The sequence below is a fragment of the Bos mutus genome, chromosome 5 (assembly GCF_027580195.1).
Source record: "Bos mutus isolate GX-2022 chromosome 5, NWIPB_WYAK_1.1, whole genome shotgun sequence".
NCBI classification, from domain to species: Eukaryota; Metazoa; Chordata; class Mammalia; order Artiodactyla; family Bovidae; genus Bos; species Bos mutus.
In genome coordinates, this window is record NC_091621.1 from 27,374,419 (window position 1) to 27,395,971 (window position 21,553).

At 35.7% G+C, this 21,553-nt stretch overlaps 1 protein-coding gene and 1 non-coding gene across 3 annotated transcripts in view; both read left to right on the forward strand.

Annotated features, from left to right (window-relative positions):
• NUP107 (nucleoporin 107) overlaps positions 1-20,878 on the forward strand; it is a 48,078-nt gene extending 27,200 nt beyond the window's left edge. For both annotated transcript variants that reach the window (XM_070370560.1, XM_005909041.3), the window contains exons 13-28: positions 1,829-1,919; positions 2,064-2,140; positions 4,240-4,299; positions 5,048-5,193; positions 5,320-5,368; positions 9,206-9,275; positions 9,580-9,698; positions 10,398-10,436; positions 10,756-10,906; positions 11,229-11,341; positions 11,955-12,057; positions 12,643-12,803; positions 13,422-13,547; positions 13,927-14,040; positions 19,797-19,964; positions 20,558-20,878. In XM_070370560.1, coding sequence (XP_070226661.1) covers positions 1,829-1,919; positions 2,064-2,140; positions 4,240-4,299; positions 5,048-5,193; positions 5,320-5,368; positions 9,206-9,275; positions 9,580-9,698; positions 10,398-10,436; positions 10,756-10,906; positions 11,229-11,341; positions 11,955-12,057; positions 12,643-12,803; positions 13,422-13,547; positions 13,927-14,040; positions 19,797-19,964; positions 20,558-20,665 — 1,695 coding nt within the window. In that variant the 3' untranslated portion in view covers positions 20,666-20,878. The remainder of the gene's footprint in view (positions 1-1,828; positions 1,920-2,063; positions 2,141-4,239; positions 4,300-5,047; positions 5,194-5,319; positions 5,369-9,205; positions 9,276-9,579; positions 9,699-10,397; positions 10,437-10,755; positions 10,907-11,228; positions 11,342-11,954; positions 12,058-12,642; positions 12,804-13,421; positions 13,548-13,926; positions 14,041-19,796; positions 19,965-20,557) is intronic.
• Positions 8,325-8,456, forward strand: LOC138988050 (small nucleolar RNA SNORA38). The gene has a single exon (XR_011464394.1). It is a non-coding gene; the product is annotated as a small nucleolar RNA SNORA38 (small nucleolar RNA).
• Positions 20,879-21,553: the final 675 nt, after the last annotated feature.

Sequence of the window (21,553 nt, forward strand, 5' to 3'; positions counted from 1 at the left end):
ACTTTTGCATAATCACAGATAGGTTTTAAATAAAAATTTACTTACAACCCTTTTTCTTTTGTACCTTTTTGTAATAAAATTATACTTTATTGCTTTTGAATGATAATTATGTTTATGAAGATTTAGTTTCTGTGTTATGATTAAGTAGAACCTAGTTGACTCTAAAAGAAAAGAAAAGCTGATTGTTCTTTTTCACAGTATAAAATGAATTATTGCACAGCCAACTCTTGATGAACCACACAAGAATTATTCAGTTTGTGAAATATTTTGGACTTTCCCCGGTCCTTCAACTGATTGCACTTGTTACAACTGGGCACTGAGTGAGACAGCTTTTGTACCTGTTTTTAACATAATTGTAAGCACAGTATACCTCCAGGTTTTTTTTTTTTTTAATCTTTATGGAGATATAATTCAAATACTGTACTGTTCACCCACTTCAAGTGACTAACTCAGTAGTTTTTTGGTATATTGCAATATTGATTTTTTTCATTATGATAAAAGATATATAACAAAATTTGTCATTGTGACCATTTTCAAATGTTAATTTCAGTGGCATTAAGTACTTTCATAGTGTTGTGCAATCATTACCACTGTCTGTTTCTAAAACTTTTTTGTCACTCCAAACAGAAACTGTAATCATTATGCAGTAATTTCCCATTTTTCCTTTCCCTCAATATTTGGTAACCTAATCTACTTTCTGTCTCTGTTAATTTGCCTATTTTAGCTATGATGTAAGTGGAATCATATAATACTTGCTCGTTTGTGTCTAGCTAATTTCACTTAGACAAATGTTTTTAAGATTCTACGTTCAGATTTTGTCCTGCCTTTTTTCACATAACATACCAAATATTTTAAAAATATTTTTCCATGTTGCTACACTGTAGCTTTAATTATAGCTTTTATTACTTTTATGAACCATAAATTCAAAATATGTTTGGAGTATTATGCTTTTTAACTGGTTGTATTAATCAGATTCTGTAGGTTCAAATGATAGAAACCTAACTCAGATTACTTACAAGCAGGGAATTGATTGGTTCCTGGAACAGAGAAGTGTAGAGCGTTATATCTGGCAGGATCCCGGGACTCAGAAGATGTCATTAGATACTGTCCAGGCTCTTGACCCTGCATCCTCTCAGTGATTTCATTCTCAAGAAGCCATTTGTGTCGATAACAGCCACCAGCAGCTCCATCCTTATCTTCCTGCAAGCGAACAACCCTAGCAAAAGGACTGTCTCTTTCCCAGTATCTCTGGCAAGAGTCCTAGGAGTGATTCTTGTTAGATCACATGCCTAATGGTTGAGTTCAGAGGTGGAATCATATGATCTACTCAAACCATGTGAACTAAATGGGGGAGAGATGGTTCCTGAAGAGATTCTGGACCAACAAACATGTGTCTTATCTCAGTGGTTCATCAGGTGCATCTGATTGGTCACATTTAACATAAAGACATATCATGGTTATGGCCTGAATGATCAGTAGCACCCCTGTCATTATAGAGACTAACTATTTTTACATAAATCAGGGGTCATCAACCTTCTTAACCCATTTGTCTTTAGCAGAACTAAATGCTTGCGGGCACCATGAGCATCTAGTGGTGAGCCCAAAATCAAAGAGCAAAAGGATTATTAGGGAAAGAAAGATAGGGACCACAGAAAGACATGCATGTGTGAAGTGTCATTACTAATTTGTCTACACCGTCCTTTTGTGACATCTGTGCCGTAAGTTATATAATCCTTTGTTAAATCACTTATATTTTTCTACAAAGCACACGTATTTCTTTGGTACTGCGTTGGTTATATGGCCAACCATCTTTTTCTTGTTTCTAAAGGCACAGCGACTCTGCAAACGCTGTGGCCAGGCATGGAGAGCTGCAACACTTGAAGGCTGGAAACTCTATCATGACCCCAATGTTAATGGAGGTATTTTAATAGATTTTATTCTGAAAGTTGGGATATATTTAACTGTAAATAGCAATTTTGTGAAGTATAGCTTTTGTTTTTAGAAATTATTGAAGTAAGATATCATTTTAAACTGTAAACTTTATTTCTTTTACTATTTTATAGGAACAGAATTAGAACCTGTTGAAGGGAATCCATATAGATGCATTTGGAAAATAAGTTGTTGGAGAATGGCAGAAGATGTAAGATATAATAAAATATTTACTGATACTGATTTTTACTTTTAATACATGGAAGGCCTGCTGAAAATGCTGTGGAATTTTGAGAATAGTTAAGAACTAAAGTTCCTGTTTTTTAAAACTTTCAATCAGACTGAAGAATAGGGTAGGCTTTATTAATCAGAGGCTCAGAGTATAAAGCGTCTGCCTTCAATGCGGGAGACCTGGGTTCAATCCCTGGGTCGGGAAGATCCCCTGGAGAAGGAAATGGCAACCCACTCCAGTATTCTTGCCTGGAGAATCCCATGGACAGAGGAGCTTGGTGGGCTACAGTCCACGGGGTCACAAAGAGTTGGACACAACTGAGCAACTTCACTTTCACATTCAGACACTGAGTACTAAGAGTTAAGTGCTGAAATAAGACAAAAATACCAAAAAAAAAGAAAGAGTAGCAAATGAAGTCACAGAATAAGCACTAGGCTGGGTTCCCAAGAGAGCACTGAATCGATCTTTTAAAAATTTGAGTTGTTGGTCATGAAAAACAGAGGAGGGAATTCTAAATAGGATGCCTAGGTTGGGAAAACTCAAGGGAAGGCAGGTGTGTCAGGTTGGAGCAGAAAGCTCACGAAAGGAAATATTGTCATTTCTGTTGTGACATGACCCAGGCATTCCTAGCAGTCATTGCAGCAGGGCAAATGGTGCAGAAAATCCAGAGCTTTGAGGGAAAATGGAGTTAAGAGCACAGTACTCAAAAACCATCAGTAATGCTTAAAAAGAGAAAAACTTAATAAAAGCCACACAGTTTCACTCTGTTAAATAAACAGGAAATACATAAGTAACTGCAATAAATAGGCAGTTTACCTTAAAAAAGAACTGGAGTTTGCTTGTGGTACTGGATATCAGAGGGTTGCAGCTTGTGAGTTACTGAGAAGTGATAGGAGGTTGCTATCTGAAGTCAAACAAAATTGTAACAATTGATGCAAAAGGATTTAATTTAACACACACCTGGACAGCCCAGGGGGCTGATAGATGTTTGAGGAGTGTCAGTTTTGTGTATTTCTAAGTGGCTTGGTTCAGTTAGGTGTTGTTTCCTGTATTCAACCAGTGTTTCTTGTGGATGAAATTGTGCATAAAGAAATGGGAAGTTTGTATTATGTTCAAATTGTTCCTTGATAAATCAATTGCATTGGAACAAATTCACATTTTCAAAACAAGCACTGTAGCCGAACTGACTAGGCAGGCAGTGGTGATCCTCAAATGCTGCTCTAAGATGAGTGAAAAAGATTAAGAGCAGGCAATGGTGGTCCTCAAATGTTGCTCCAAGGAATGGGAACTTTGTACCGTAGATAGTAGTGAACCATCTAAACCTTGAGGGCACGTGACAGCAGTACTTTAAGAAGATTAGCATGGCAGTGGAAAATAGGCTTAAAATTGAATGAACTAAAGACTGAGAAACTAGTTAGAAGCCTGTCAGAATTATTCAGACACTAAGAAATAAGGGCCTGTCCTAGGTTACTTTGGCGAGTAGAAAAGAAAGGAACAATTTTGGTCAGGACCAGAAACTGGAAATAGAAGGCAGAGGAAGACTCAATTATGTAGTGAGAGTCTCTGAAGTCTCTTGTTTGGATGATGAGAAAACAGGAAATGTCATTAATAGAATCCAAAAGTAAAATGGGATAATTTGGTGAAAATAATTAATTCTGCTTAGGAATTTGATGCAAACTGGTACATGTCAGGCTCCAAGGGCCTTGTTTGATGTTCTTAGAACAGTATCAGGTAGTGTTAGGTATTTAGAAATTTTATAGGAGAAAACATCTATGCGGATTCTATCTGGAATAAAATTTGACTATAAAATAATCAAAGCATCCATTAGAGTTGAATCTGCTTTCACTCTGTATTTGAAATTTAGCTGTTTGACTTTTCTGGAAGATTTCATTATTGACTACATCAAACTAAGGGATCCTTCCTTCTTAGTCCCCTAGGAGATCTTTTACTAAAGTTTAGAAACTGTTCGGGAACAAATAAGTTCAGTTTAGAAGATACTGCAGAATTCCAGATTATGAAAAAAATTGACATACTGAGATAAACAGTAGTTAATTTTATTTATATTCATTGTATTTCAGGAGCTTTTTAATAGATATGAGAGAGCAATTTATGCAGCTCTAAGTGGGAATCTCAAGCAGGTATGCAATGTATCTTAATCTTTTTTCCTATGGAATGGAATCAGCTGAATAAAATATTCTAATATAGTAATCATATAAGCTTAAGCTAGTTTCTAAGAATAGCAGTGATAAGATTATTATGAAATAGAATGGTAACTTGAGCTACTTAATTTGATGTATCCCGTATACCATATGATGTTTTAATCTGTGCAGTCAGACTTCAGTTTCTCAAAATTGTAAATATAATTACAATACACATTTATAACTTTTGTTACCATAGCTTTATCCAGAAATGTGTCACCAAGGCACAGTATGACTTTGAATTGTCTCACGTATGTGTGCTTCTCACAACCCCCTCGATCCCCTACATTTTATAGCTATTTTGAGGGATGTTATTTTAATTAGTTGAAAACCATCTTATATCAGCATGGAAAATTGATGCTATAAGAGTCCAGACTTCTTAGAAGATGTGGCTTGAGGGATCTCCCTGATGGTGGTTAAGACTCTGCGCTTCCACTATAGGAGCTGCTGGTTCCATCCCACTGTTTCCATGTGGGAACTAAGATCCCACATGCTGCCCACTGTGCCCCTCCACCAAAAAAAGTTGTGGTTTGGGGAGAAGTTGGAGACACAGGGTTATTTGGTGTGATAGTTTATAATCCATATGTTTTATGTTATTATAGTGATTTTATAGTTCACATCAAGAGGTTCCGCTGCTTTTCCTTTTTGTTGACTGTGTCTGCACGTTTCTCTTTTGGAACGGGTGAAGCTGCTTCCTGTCTGTGACAGCTGGGAGGACACAGTGTGGGCCTACTTTAGGGTGATGGTGGACAGTCTGGTCGAACAGGAGATCAGGACATCGGTCATGACTCTGGATGAAACTGAAGAACTCCCTAGAGAATATTTGGAAGCAAAGTGAGTCTGTTGGCTTTTTTTTCATCATGAGGATTTGTAGTATGCGCTAAAGTTTTATTCTATAGTCTTTGTTCATATTATATATTAATGTTACTTTATCCGTTTTCTTGATTTTTCTTTCAAAAGTTGGACCTTAGAAAAGGTTTTTGAAGAACTTCAAGCTACTGATAAAAAGGTAAATATTAATGTTTCAGGATAATTGGAATCGGAAACTAAATGTTACATTGTTGTGTACTGTAGCTGAAAGGCACAAAAGTATGTGGAATCTTGTTATATTCTCTCTTTCTTTCCTCACAGCTTACTCAAGTAAGAGATTGCTTTGAAAGGAAGAAATTTAATTGCATATTTAAATGATATATCATTTCTGTTTATTTGGTTTAGAATTTATTTCATTGAAATATATGGCATGCATGTAGGCTAGTTCATTTCTTTCTTCTTGAAAAATTAAATTGGAATGGAAAGTTAACAAAACTTTATTTTCCTAGATCTCAAAATAATCTAGTATTTTTTAAAGTAATATTCTTAAAACTTTTAAAAAATGACCTTAGTATATACTTGTAACAAAATAATCTAAAAATGTATTATATAAGACCTTTATAAAATTTCCTCCCAGCCTCTTTTTGATTATTCTCATTCACTGAGATGATAAAACATGGATATGTATCCTTTGTATCCTTCTCCACACTCTTAGAAATATATGTAGATATTCCAATATAGGATTTTAGTTTTTGAGGTTGTTTTTCGTGTCATTCTACCTGCATTCGTTTATGGCTCCCTCCTTTGCCCCACCCCCTCCACCCCTGTTTAATGAGACTGTCTTTGAGTTAATGCATATAAATTTAACAACCTAACTTATTATTTTTAATAGGTATATAATATTCTATAGAATTATATATCCTTTTTTAATCATTCCCCTTTTGGTAATCATTTGGGTTACTTCTAGCATTGCAATGAATGTTCTTGTTAGTCTTATTTATGCTTATCTACGAGTCCTGTTTCTTTACAATAAGTTTTCTGAAAGCAGGGCTGCTGAGTTAAAGGGTATATGTATTTTACATTAATTCCCCGGTTGTAGCAATTAATTCATATTCCTACAAATAATTTATTGATATGGCCATTTCCCTGCCTTATCACTAGCCTCACATGTCATACTTTGTTTTTGCCAACCCATCAGATGAGGTGGGAAGTAGAAACTCACTGTTCTTCTCATATTTCCCTGTCTATTCATAAGGCTGAGCAAGTTTTCCTGTGTTTATTGACCATTTTTGAATTTCCTACTTAGAACTTTCACTAATTTTTTTGTTGAATTTTATCTTTTCCTTTTTATTGTATAAGATCTCTTTGTATAGTGAAAAAAAGTTACTTTCTCTATCAAATTTTTCTTTTTTTTAAATCAGTCTGTTTTGGAGATTCTAGGAAATGAAAATAAGTCATTTTATTTTCCAGCAAATGAAAGTCAAGGAATAAATACAAATCTAAAAAGAGGGGAACATTTACATATGATAAAAGTATAAATCTAGAAAATTTGTGACTCAATAAGTTACTATAATTAAGAGCATTTTTAAAGTATCTAAATTCAAGATAAAGTTATGAAAAAATTATAGCCTTTTTGTACTTGCTACAGCTAGTAAGAAAAGGATTTGGTTCAGTTCAGTCACTCAGTCGTGTCTGACTCTTTGTGACTCCATCAACTGCAGCACACCAGGCCTGACTGTCCATCACCAACTCCTGGAGCCTACCCAAACTCATATCCATTGAGTTGGTGATGCCATCCAGCCATCTCATCCTCTGTCGTCCCCTTTTCCTCCTGCCCTCAATCTTTCCCAGCATCAGGGTCTTTTCAAATGAGTCAGCTCTTCGCATCAGATTGCCAGAGTATTGGAGTTTCAGCTTCAGCATCAGTCCTTCCAATGAACACCCAGGACTGATCTCCTTTAGGATAGACTGGTTGCATCTCCTTGCAGTCTCTTGCAGGGACTCTCAAGAGTCTTTTTCTAACACCACAGTTCAAAAGCATCAATTCTTCGGTGTTCAGCTTTCTTTATAGTCCAACTCTCACATCCATACATGACTACTGGAAAAACCATAGCCTCGACTAGATGGACCTTTGTTGGCAAAGTTAATGTTTCTGCTTTTGAATACGCTATCTAAGTTGGTCATTACTTTCCTTCCAAGGAGTAAGCGTCCTTTAATTTCATGGCTGCAATCACCATCTACAGTAATTTTAGAGCCCCCCAAAATAAAGTCAGCCACTGTTTTCACTGTTTCTCCATCTATTTGCCATGAAGTGATGGGACCGGATGCCATGATCTTAGTTTTCTGAATGTTGAGCTTTAAGCCAACTTTTTCACTCTCCTCTTTGACTTTGATTAAGAGGCTGTTTAGTTCTTCTTCGCTTTCTGCCATAAGGGTGGTATCATCTGCATATCTGAGGTGATAGTTTTCCTGGCAATCTTGATTCCAGCTTGTGCTTCCTCCAGCCCAGTGTTTCTCATGATGTACTCTGCATGTAAGTTAAATATCCCCCCAAAGTCTCATTTAAATTACTGACCGAAACTGTAAGATGCCTAGGAATAAATAGCCAAGGGTTTGAGTACCTCCATAAAAAACTATAGAATCTTATTGAAAGACACAAATAAATAGATTTAGCAGATTCCTGGATGAGATGATTTGTTGTTAATATCAGTCATTCCAAAGTTAACATTGAAACCTATTGCTTTGGGGTATTATTTCTGGACAGAAAATTTCCATGTAAAAGAGTAAGTGAGAATAGAAATAAGATTTAGAAAAGAATAGTAGTTATGTGTTCCTTAATAATAAAATAATAAAAAGATTTAATAAAACAGAATGGAATTGGCACAGGAATAAATAGATCATCAGAACATAAAAGTCTGTATTAGATTCAAATATATATGAGAACCTAATAAAGGACAGATGACCTTTCCTTTCAGACAAAGAGGGGTGGTTTATTTACATATATGGTATGGACATAATTGATTTTCCATCTGAAATAAAACAAAGCTAGATCTCTGTCTCGTGACATGCATTACAGTCAGTTCCAGGTGGAGCAAATATTTGTAAAAAAGACAGAAAGACTGCTGGAAGAAAATTTAGACAAATAAAAATTAAAACCCTCCTACAAAGGCAGGTCTATGGTTTCCTATCTTTTGGACACATAAGAACTGGAGGCAAGGAAATGTGGATTTGGAGAAGTCTGGTGCCAGCTTCCTTGCTGCAAGCTCAAGATTAACCATCCCACATAGAAAAAAAAAAAATTGACCAAAAATATAGGAATTATTTTCTTTAGGAAAAAAATCTAACAGCAGGTAACTTGTAAATTTTTTCTACTCTGTGCCTAATCACTATTTTGATGGATTTTATTGGTGCCATTTGCAGATGAATGCTTTCAAAGACCACTGTTTATGTTGAAGGAAATCTTATAGTTTATTTTGCTTTGGTCACCTGTCCCCTTCTCTTCTGGTTCACCATGGATGGTCAAGGAAAACAGTAAAATACATTAATACAAATAAAAGTTTCATAACATTCACAGAGATTAAATTGTTTTATCACAGTTCTCTGTTTCAAAAAATAATGTTCAACCTTGAGTCCCAATGGCAGTATCTTTCTCATACTTTATTTAAGTTTCCTAATACCCTTCATTTCTAGCTTTTTCTTTGTCTGAATGCACGTGTGCTAAGTGGCTTCAGTCGTGTCTGACTCTTTGCGTCCCCATGGACTGTAGCCTGCCAGGCTCCTCTGTCCCTGGGATTCTCCAGGCAAGAGTACTGGTGTGGGTTGTCATGCCCTGCTCCAGGAGATCCTCCTGACCCGGGAATCGAACCCATGTCTCCTGTGGCTCCTGAGTTGCAGGGTGATTGTTTTACTGCTGAGCCACCGGGGAAGCCCTTTGTTTGTATATGTTCCTTCAACACTTTATGTTTTTAGCTTACCAATGAGTATATGCTACAGAATGACCATAATAAATTTATAGAAAATGTAAAAATTTTTTCAGAGAGTTCTAGAAGAGAATCAAGAACATTATCATATAGTTCAAAAATTCCTTATCCTGGGAGACATTGATGGTAAGATATATTTTATTTTACTTTGCATGAGTTCTTTGGTTTTTTAAAGTAATTTTCTAAAAAGTTATCAAAGCAGTGCATATGACTTACCACATCTTGTCATCTCTTTCAACCTATTTGACTGCAACTATATAATTTTTAGAAAATAAAGTTTTAATTTAATCCAGAGGCTGTTTTATATGGTAGTTCATAACAATAAGTGAATTGATAGAATGCTATATGAATATAATAAATGTCCTTGGATAGTGTTTATATCTCTTTTTTGATTTGTATCCATCTAAATCTTTGCTTTAATGGTTTGTAGGTTTGATGGATGAATTTAGCAAATGGCTTTCCAAAAGCAGGAACAGTCTACCTGGACACCTCCTCCGCTTCATGACTCACCTCATTTTGTTTTTCCGCACTCTGGGACTACAGACCAAAGTAAATAAAAATGAGCTGTATACTCTTCTCTGCAAGGCTGACGCTTCATACATCTATTGTCAGGAAAACATGCTACTTTGGGGTTTTGTTTTCTAGAAATGGTGACCATAGTCTCACATTGTCGCTCAGTGATAACTCACTGCAGATGACTCATTAATGTTCTAATCTGTGAGTACAGAGTGCTGATGGTTACCTAGTTTGGAGACAGTTTATAACTTCAGTCCTCATCAGTACCCAACTCTAAATCAACCAGCTAAGCTAACTGAACCAGACTAAGTTTTCTGTGGGATTTTAAACCTTTGTTTTCTTTCTTTCTCTTCTGTCCTAAATGATTGGTAACATTTTGGGCAGAGTATGCATAGAAGGCAGAATGATGTAGTAGTTGAAAGCTGGGGTTTTGGATTAAAAATCTTGGATTCACATCTTACTCAGAAGCTTCTAGTGGTGTAAATCTGGGTAAATAAAATCTCTTTAAGTCTTACTTTCTTCCTCTGAAATGTAAACAACAATAGTAATTACTCACAAAGAGTTAGGGTAAGTTAATACAAGAAATTTGTTAAGCAGTTAGCCTGGCATGTAGTAATTGCTCAGTGGTAAATACTAAAAATCATTATGGCGGGATTTTTATTAAATATATTGGTGGTACATATAAACAGCTGTATTTATAATTTAATTATATCTTTTTTTTTTCCTATGAAGGAAGAAATTTCCATTGATGTTTTAAAGACATACATACAGGTAAATTCTAGTAAAACAGGTAAAATCAAACCCACAGTTTGATTCTTTTTTTTCCTTTGACTATTTTAATGAAAACATAAATCAGAATGATAGTATTTTAATATCTAGTGGCAGAAAGGTTATCAAAATACATAAATATCTTAATTATCATAAACACTTTCTTTTGGAATTTTAAATTAATCCTGTTTAGCAGTACAACTCTATGTCTGTATGCATCTCTCCTAAATATGTTTAAAATTTTGAATTGAATAATGCTGTTATTCCTAGAACTTGCTTTATTATTGACATATTAACATTTTGATCTTTTTCTATTTTTCAGCTTTTAATAAATGAGAAACATACAAATCTCATAGCATTTTATACCTGTCATTTGCCTCAAGACCTTGCTGTTGCCCAGTATGCATTGTTTTTGGAAGGTGTTACAGAGTTTGAACAGCGCCACCATTGCCTGGAGCTGGCTAAAGAGGCAGGTAAAAATGGAAGGCTTCACCTGTTGGGCTCTGTAGGCAGATTATCATTTTGTCTTAGTAACATATATCCTTCTAGTTTTAAATCCTGTTTTCTCTTGAGAGGAAAAGAAGGAATGAAATTTTCAATGAAATTCTGTTTTGGAATGAAATAACTTATACTGTATCTTGTGTAAAATATATTTTAATTTTGGCATTTTCTTTTATAATTTCTTTCATATTTTAATGAATTGTTATCCCAGATTTACTGAATCATTGTGATTATTTAAAGAATATTAGTGTGAATGATTAATTCTTGTTTTCATCCTTTCAAAAAATTCTTTAGATTTGGATATTGCAGCTATAACAAAAACTGTAGTTGAGAATATTCGAAAGAAAGATGATGGTGAATTCAGTCATCATGACCTGTCCCCAGCACTGGATACGGGTACTACTGAGGTAATATGAGGGTAAAAGAAGTGTATTATGTAACTGAATAATCCCTCATGTTCAGCTTTTTCTAAATGTCTACTTTAAAATACTCTGGCTTCTTTCTTTTTTTAAGAATTTTTCTTTGTTAGCCAAGTTATGAAAATTGACAGCAAACTTAAGGTCTGTGTAAGGAATTGCTTAGTAGTAGTTATATGTTAAAGGAAGCTTCTTTAATAGTAAAAACTTGAGCATTGAATTTTTACTCATCAGATTATTCTAGATACTTGATCAGTTAACTAATTTTTATGTAGTTTACTTATTCCTTATTTTCAGAAAAGAATAGAAAGTTTTATCTAGGAAAGAAAAAGCTGTAGAATAGCACTTAAAGGAGTCATAATTAAATTGGTGGCATATCAGATATATAATTCCAGACTGACAGTCCAGTAAGTTTTTTCTATAATTTAATAGAGAGCTATTAAATGTGAAAATAAACTAAGAAAAGCTATTTTCTTTAGTAATTTTGTATAACCTGAAGGAAAATATTCATTAGTAGTACAGATGTAAGCCAATTCTATTAATGTGCAGAATATCTTAGGAAAAAAGCACAATTGACATTTTTTTTTTCCAATTAAATGAATAGGAAGACCGATTAAAAATTGATGTAATTGACTGGTTGGTATTCGACCCAGCACAGAGAGCAGAAGCACTGAAACAAGGCAATGCGATAATGAGGAAATTCTTGGGTATGCTCTATTTTATATTCTTTTTTCAAAGTTTTTTTTTCTGTTCTTAAATTTTGTTGTTTTTCTAACCCTTCCAGTAGGGTAAGGTACAAAATACCCACTCTTACGGCTGATATTGTGAAACAAAACATATTTAATAGTGACTTACTATGTCCCACTCAATTTTATATATAATCTCAAGGTTTTGAAAGATGGAATTTTTTTTTTAAGACAGTATGTAAAAGTAACTGTAGGATTTCCTGGTGATCCAGTGTTTAAGACTCCGTGTTTCATTGCAATGGATTTGGATTCAGTCCCTGGTTGGGGAAGTAAGATTTGGCATGCTCTGCAGTGCAGCCAAAAATTGAAATAAATAATGAAAACAAAAGTAATTACATTTAATTAATCCTTTATGTGACTGTCACACTGAAATAAGGAAAAGCCCAGCCATTAGGTAGAAAGATCACCCAAACCTTTAACAGAAGTACCTTGGGCCCTGAAATGGTTACAGGTCATTGTGAAAGTCACAGACTAATAATTTGACTGCTTTAGAAACTACTACACAGAAATCCATATATATTGGAAAACTATATATCTTTTTCACAGCCTCAAAGAAGCACGAAGCTGCAAAAGAAGTATTTGTGAAAATTCCTCAGGATTCAATAGCAGAGATCTATAACCAGTGGGAGGAACAAGGAATGGACAGCCCACTTCCTGCTGAAGATGATAATGCTATCCGAGAACATCTGTGCATCAGAGCTTACTTGGTGAGATTGTAGAGAAAACCATGAAGTGTCCTCCTTTATGATGACTTCCTGATTAACTCTCAAACCTTAAACTACTTTTTTGAAAAGTGGTGATTGACTTACTATCTTACCTCCCTTGTGACTCTGGGAATCACCGATCCCTAAGAACTTGGAAGTCCTGACCTTGTCTTCATGTGCGAGACCCTCTAATCATTGTTAACCAGCACACAATGTGTTCCTTAAGATTCTTTGAATTCTTAACTCAACTTTAGCATTTCTGCTTTTGGCAACAACTGAAAAAAAGCAAGATAATCTGTATTATGACTAAAATAACAACATACTCATTCAAAATTCATTCAATAAATAATGAAGTGATTAGCTAGGTTTTAGGACTAAGTCTGAATTTCTTTGCTTCCCTCTGGAAGCTAATAGGCTCATCAAGGACACGGATAAGCACGTGAATATCACAAACAAAATACTTATTCACTGTAATTTTTTTGTATAAAAAAGAAATATCGTACAATTTTATTTCTTAACTGCTGCAAAATTACTTCTAAGAACAAAATTTTTAAAAATTTTATTGAACATATGTGAAAAGTTTTCATTTTTTGTATTTTTCTATTTTACTTTACATTTTAGGAAGCCCATGAAACCTTTAATGAGTGGTTTAAGCATATGAATTCAGCTCCACAAAAACCTACTTTGACAACTCAAGCAACTTTTACTGAGAAAGTGGCTCATGAACACAAAGAAAAGAAATATGAAGTAAGTTAAATGTAGATGAGACATGTCTCATTGCATCTCAAAAATACAAGTCATATATGTAAGGAGATCATTTCTTCAACAGTTATATTCCTACTATAAGATAAGAGTTGATGTTCCTTATTACTGTTCTACTTTGAAGGAAGAAATCTGTTAGTTACCTTTTTGTAGATAATTAACCAAACATGAAACGTACCTTCAGGTGACAGTAGTGTTCATTTACATGGTAAACATTTTAGTCTTGTATTGAACTTCAATCTGTTGATGTTTATTTTGTATTTGGCTTACTGAATGTTAGTTCTTTAGAATGATGTTCCATATATGTACATCTTTGTACTTTGCAAATATAGTCCATTATATATCTGCCTTATATCTTTTCCAGATGGATTATGGTATTTGGAAAGGGCATTTGGATGCCCTAACTGCTGATGTGAAGGAAAAAATGTACAATGTCTTGTTGTTTGTTGATGGAGGGTGGATGGTGGATGTTAGAGAGGTAAGCTCTGTGCATTGTTTATAGCTAAAAGCAAAAACAAACAAGCTACATCTTTTTATTTAAACTTCTTTCTCTGAATAGGAGCAGTTACGGATCTTATATAACCTTTGTACTATATTATAACTGAACATCCCATAATTTAAGTCTAACCTGAAATACTAGTTAGGGAATATATGAATGTCTGATTCCTAGGTAAACTGTTTCTCCATATGTAATATGTTCACTCAGTATAGTATAGTAAAATCTAATTTTTTAAAATTCTGGACCCAAAATCAACTATTCATGTATTCAACTCCGTCTGTAGAGGTGAAGGTGAGTCTAGTAGAGTGAGTAAGACATACATAAAGCAGTGGCTCTTGCCTCTGAACTGTCCATTTAAGTGACCTGGAGAACTTTTAAACAATACTGGGTTGATTCCATTAGTGGCTACCAGTGGGGAGAAGGAAGGAGAAGCAACATAGGGGTTGTGGGGTGGGAGGTACAAACCATTGGGTGTAAAGTAGGCTACGAGGACATATTGTACAACATGGGCAGTAAAGCCAGTATTTTGTAATAGCTAAATGGATTGTGACCTTTCAAGATTGTATTAAAACAAAAAAACCTTTTAAAGAGTCCCAAAAAGACATGACAATTAAATACAATATGTGATTCTGAACTGGATCCTGTGTTGGCGAAAAAAAGATGCTATAAAGGACAGTGTTGAGTCAGTGATGTTAAGGTATTATGTCACTGTTAAATTTTCTGAAGTCATTAACTGCACTGTGACTATATTAGAAAAAAATTCTCTTTGTTAGGAAATAAACTCTGAAACATTTAGATGTAATGGAACATGATTATGCAACTTGCCCTCAAAGGGTTTAAAAAAAAGAAAGTGTGTTTATAGATGCACACACACAAGCAAATCATAAAGTAGACAGGGTAAAGATTGAGCAAAGCAGGGTAACGGGTATTGAGATATTCTTTGTACTGTTGTTGTAATTTAGTTTGTTTGAAATGATTTTCAATTAAAAATTTGTTTTAGATACTAAAAAAGAAATACTGGGTTTCACCTCCACAGATTCTGGTTTAATTGGTCTGAAGTAGGGCTGGGCTTTAAAAAAAAAAAGTTTAAATTACCTGGAAAGCGTTGATGTGTAGCCTAGGTTGAGAATCAGTTACAGAAGTACTAAATGCCAAAAAAAAAAAAAGCACAGATGAAGTATTTTGTGACTTCAGGAAAAGAAAAGGCTGCTTCTACCCAGAAGAGATCTGGACAGAATGCTTAAAAGGTATAGCATTTGACTGAACCTTGAATGAGGGGTAGATTTGGATGAGTAGAAGTGGGCGAAAGGAAGAATGCTGGAAGTAATAACATTGTGAGGGAAAGGTATTGAGGCTCGCTCCTGGGGCGTGACAGAAACGGTGCATTATTATAAATGCTAGATTCTTGGATAACCTTATTTTGAATAGAAAAATCCTAAGAGTGTCTTTGGTATCTTTCCTTCTGCATTCCCTGAATCCTAATATAGTCACTTCTTTTTTATTGTTTGTTTTGTTTTTTGCTACTACACTTTTTCTCACTTTACTGGCTTCCATTTTCTGGCCAGAAGCAAAACATTAAGGACAGCTTGCTGTTTAAATGGCAACCTACTCCAGTATTCTTGCCTGGAGAATCTCAGAGACGGGGGAGCCTGGTGGGCTGCCGTCTATGGGGTCACACAGAGTCGGACACGACTGAAGTGACTTAGCAGCAGCAGCAGCTGTTTAAATACTAAAAAATACTAAAGCTTCCCAGGTAAATTAAATACTAAAGCTTCTTAGGCAATTTAATTAAAAAAAAAAAAGGCCAGCCCTACTTCAGACCAATTAAACCAGAATCTATGGAGGTGAAACCCAGTATTTCTTTTTTAGTTTACTACTACTGTTTGCTACTAATGATCTTAAAAGTCTCCACATCTTATATATAAATTCATAATAGAACCCTGCTAACTTCATAGTTTTGAACCATTTTATGTGTGTGGGGGGGTTCTTTTTATTATTTCATTAATTCATTAATTTATTTTTTACTGTGCTGGGTCTTCATAGTTGCACGGGCTTTTCTCTAGTTTCGGCGAGCAGGGCCACTCCCTAGTTATGCATTAGCTTCTCACTGCAGTGGCTTCTCTACTGGGGAGCACAGGTTCTAGGTGTATGGGCTCCTTAGTTGCGGCACACAGACTCAGCTGCTCATGGCATGTGGGACCTTCCTGGACCAGGGACCAAAACCCTTGTCTCCTGCACTGGCAGGCGGACTCCTCACCATTGAGCTATCAAGGAAGTACAATAGTTTTGAATCTTTAGCAGGTTCCTTAATGTTAAACTTTTCTCTCCTGATTTATGTTGGTGCTCATGAAGATAAAATGTTAATGTTGCAAAATGCTATCGGTATTTAAGGTTTGAAAAGACTCAGTGCCTTATTTATGCATAAATATTTATACTTATGTATTTGTTATTCTAAGAATTGATCTTAGATAGTGAAAGTCACAGAACAGACACTTTGGAATATTTTTAAAATGGAGTTGGAATGGAAAATTATGAATGATACCATTTTGTTTACAAATATTTTTAAATCAACATTCTGTGTCAGTCACTTCTTCAAATCTAATCCAAACAAGAAGTGATTTCTTGAACTAATTATAAAGGATGATATTTTGAGTTGAGTTTAGCTTAATACTCTTACATATTCAGTGAAGCAGAAAATTATTCAGGGCTCCTGCTAGCACTTACATAACTTGTATAAGGATTAGGAAATGGTACCCACTCTCTTACATAGATAGATTTCATGTCAAGTGCACATGACCTGTAGAATGGAGCACGGATTAGATTTCAGCGGCCACTCCTTTACTGTCCAGCACCACTGTGCAAGGCGCAGCTGTTCAACAAAGCCCTGACCTGATATGCTGGCTCTTACATCTGCACCTCACTTTTTACATAACTGCAGAATGGTCCCATTCATGTTGGAGGCTGGTGGCACACAGGGATGGCAGAGCAAATGGAGCAGGCAGGCCATCTCTATCTAGTCTTCACCACCTCTGCCTCAACCACATTCTGGTTGAAGTGTCAGCTGTCTTTGCCTTGCTTCCACTCTTCTGTATGCAGCCCCTTTGTATAGTATTTTCTTTTAAAATCAAAGAGATACTACTCTCCTACTCTGATCCTTCTGATGGCTTCCCATTACACTTTGAATAAAAACCAAAGTTCTTTTCTTGACCAACAAAGTCACACATACACTGGTCCTGACTGCCTCCCCAGTCTTTGTATCCTATTCTTCTCCCCTCATTTGTTCTAACTTTCCGGCCTCTTTGCTGTTCTGCTTATAATGCTCTTTCCCTGAGATATCTGCACGGATGACTTCCTTACTTCCTTAGCAGCGTACTCCAGAGACCCTGCTGCAGCCCTGCCCCCTGTCCTCAATAGGATACATACGTATATATACATATCAACACATCCCAGTTAATGATCTTTTCTCACATATAAGGCACTGTACATCCCTGATGGAAAGAATCTTTTTTTTTTTAATACATATTTACAGGATTTTTCAAAGCTTTTGTTCATTTCAGATGAGAAAAATATCATAGGTAGTAGCAGAGCAATTTGTTGTTTTCCTTGAGGGAGACTGCTGGGCCCATCAGGCATGATTCTGGATACTTGATGGCAACCAGTCTGCTGGTGTGGGAGTCCCCTGCAGTCAGCAGAAGAGATCACACCCTAATACTTGGCAGCAACAGGATTTAGGAGAGGCAGGTGCCAGAATCCATCCTGTGAGACCAGGTTATCAAAAAGCCAGCTGCTCCTTCAGTTGGTAAGAGATCTGGGAGCCCCAGGTACTTTGCCTCTTCAGCACAGGGGAAGGAGTATATTGGAGCACAAATGGCATGACCCAAAAGGCAGCAGTCCTCTCAGCCTTACCTAGGCGCCAGGTGGGACTCACCAGTGTGAATTACGAGTGAGGCCTCGAGGTGTTTTAAATCTACCTCTGAAGGGAATGAGTGCTTATTTGAGAAAATAAATGAAGGTGCTTTCCCTTTTAAAGCTAAGAAAATACAAAGCATGCATTTTGATATTTGCTTCCATGTATCTGTATCTCAAAACAGAACAAAAAGATTGATAGTAATTTTTCCTATGCATAGAAACCTGACGTACGTCAACGTTATTCTTTGGTATAATTTCCAGATTACATTCTGTTGCTTCACACTTCTACTTACATCTACCTTCGAAAAATGTTTTAACAATTTAATATCTCATGTGAACATATTTTTAATGATGAATATAATTGTCATAAGGAAAAAATTTAATTAAGTATCTTATTAGGCTTTTCAAAGGAGCAGTTGTTATTTTTGCTTGTCCCGTTTTCTTTCACACTATTACACAGGACTTCTCTGGTAGCTCAGCTGGTAAAGAATCTGCCTGCAATGCAGGCTGACCCCAGTTCGATTCCTGGGTTGGGAAGACCCCCTGGAAAAGGGATAGGCTACCCACTCCAGTATTTTTGGGCTTTCCTGGTGGCTCAGACGGTAAAGAATCCGCCTGCAATGTGAGAGACCTGGTTCAATGTGTGGGTTGGAAAGATCCCCTGGAGGAGGGCATGGCAACTCACTCCAGTATTATTGCCTGGAGAATCCCCATGGACAGAGGAGCTTGGTGGGCTAGAGTCGAACATTACTGAGCAACTAAGCACAGCACACAACATATGATACATGTTACCTTTTTTGTCTTGCCTAGCTTGCAGGATCTCAGTTCCTCAAGCAGGAACTGAACCCAGGCCATAGCAGTGAAAGCCCAGAATCCAAATCCCTGACTAGGCCACCAGGAAACTCCTTATGTTTGTTTTACACTTAGTCCTATGGATTTCCTTTCAAGTTTTAAGATTATTTCAGAATTGGGGTACCTTTTTATTATTTAAATTCTTTTACTTTTCAACTTTGTTATAAGAAAATGTAGTGAACATAAGAGGTCTATTCTTTTTTCTGTACTCTTGAGTGTCTACAAAACTTTTTAGAAAGATCCCTGTATACTTATAAAGAAATGCTCATTGTTTTCTCTACAGTAAGTTTTCTCATATATGTTAGTTCTGTCCCATTCACTGTATTATTCAAATCTTTGCATTCTTTTAATTTTTCTATTTTTATAAAATTATACAGAAGCATCATAAATTCATTCTAAGTATTAAAAAAAAATATTTGCAGTGAAGTTGTCCTCCCTGTGCACCTCTCCCCTCATCCTGACCCTTCTTCCCAGCAGGAATCACAGGGTATGAAATGCCCTTTCAGACTGCCCAATATCTGCCTCTGTTTCCTTCTATGTATATCCAGGGGAATAGTTACTATTTTCTATTCTGATTTTTGCTCTAGTCTTAACGTTTTTCCTTTTATGTAGATGTTTATTTAAGACATAGTAAATACAGTTTCAGAAGCATTTTGTTTTCATTATCAGACTTGTGACTCCTCTGAAGTGTATTTTGTTCATCTTCATGGTTTTTGCCAAAAAATCGTGTCTACTCGATACTGTGATTGAAACCTTACCTTGGGAATATGTTTGTGGTCCGGTGGTTAGGACCCCAAGCTTCCACTGCAGGGAGCACAGGTTTGATCCTTGGTCAGGAAATTAATATCCCACAAGTCGAGTGGTACGGCCAAAAAAAAAAACAACAAGCCTTGCCTTGTTTTATTTTTAATGGGCCTAATAAGCTTTACAGAAACTCTTTAGCTTCTACTTGTTGCATTTTGGTTTGTGTGTAGGATGCTGAGGAAGACCATGAAAGAATACATCAAATGGTTTTACTGAGAAAGCTTTGTCTGCCAATGTTGTGTTTTCTGCTTCACACCATACTGCATAGTACCGGTCAGTATCAGGAATGCCTGCAGTTAGCAGATATGGTGTCCTCTGAGCGCCACAAACTGTATCTGGTAAGTTCCAGAGTGTTTGCACTTTAAAATTTTAATGATTTGATGTCCTTTGTAGTAATATTTGGGGCGTCCCAGGTAGCATTAGTGGTAAAGATCCCACCTGTCAGTGCAGGAGACACAGGGACTCGGGTTTAATCTCTGAGTCAGGAAGATCCCCTGGACGAGCACATGGCAACCCACTCCAGTATTCTTGCCTGAGAATCCCCATGGACAGAGGGGCCTGGTGGGCTACAGTGTATAAGGTTGCAAAAAGTTGGAGAAGACTGAAGTGACTTAGCATGCACGCACGTAGTAATATTTAATTTTCTGAGATGTATATATTCTTTAAGTGTTCTTAGATTTTCTTAAAGTAATGATCCAGTTTTAATGTTTGTGCTTTTTAATATGGAATATGTTTACATATCTAAGCAGTTAGAAGTATATTGACTGGCCCAGAGAAGTAGCTTTGAGCTATGCTAGTATAATGACCTCCGGCTACATAAATCTTAAAGAGGAATTTCTTCTTGAATTAAGCTAATCAGGTTGGTTAGGTGACTATAAATTTACACTCTTCTTTGTTCTCATTCTTAACATTTTTTCTGTTTTAAAAACAGGTGTTTTCTAAGGAAGAATTAAGGAAATTGCTACAGAAGTTAAGAGAATCCTCTCTAATGCTCCTCGACCAGGGCCTTGATCCATTAGGATATGAAATTCAGTCATGATTCATTCATTCTTTGTAGTCTAGATAATTTCCATGATAAATGGAGTTTTTTTGTAAAATATATGTATTTATAATTACTGGTTTTTTTCTTTTGCATTATCATGGGGAAAATGTAAAATTTAGGCATTGAATTTTGTACTTTTAAGAATATTATGGTGAGACTTTGAAAATTTAATGTATTATATAATTTCCCTGTTTATTAATAAAACTATATAAAAATTAAAATTTTTGTTCATATGAATTCCAGGAATGCCCCTCTATGGTGTAATAAGTTAAATTTTCTATTCTACTTTTTCCCTGTGATCATAAGTACTCTGAAATCTTAAAATTATAAAAATAGAAAGTCCTGATACATTTTTAAGCCAGATACATAATTCCTCATCATAAAATTTAGTGTTTTTTAACTATTACAATTAGGTGAACAAAGCAAGAATGTTTTCTAAAATAATATTATGCTGTTATTTTACTTTGAAGCCGCTTCTAGTTTATTAATTCTCATTCAGTAAACCTGATCTCATAAGTTGCAGCATGTAAAGACTTAGCATCTATCTGGTACACAGCAAACACTGAATACATTGGGGACTATAAAATGAGTAAGATCTTATCTAGCCCTTCTAGGAGGGGAAATACAATAAATATGTCTTTTAAATGCCATTTAAAAATACAAGTAATCTGAGTAGGAAGGAGCTATTTCCAGCTAAGAGATTTGTGAGGAAGTAGTATTTGAGCTGGAGTCTGGGTAATGCATTGAATTTGCAAAGACAGAGATCAAGAAAGGTAAGGCATTACAAGTTTAAGAAATCAGTATGAGCAAGGCCTGCAAATGATGAGTGCATTTTTGTGAATCAGCATGTGCGCCAAATTGACTAGCATGTAGCACTCATAAATA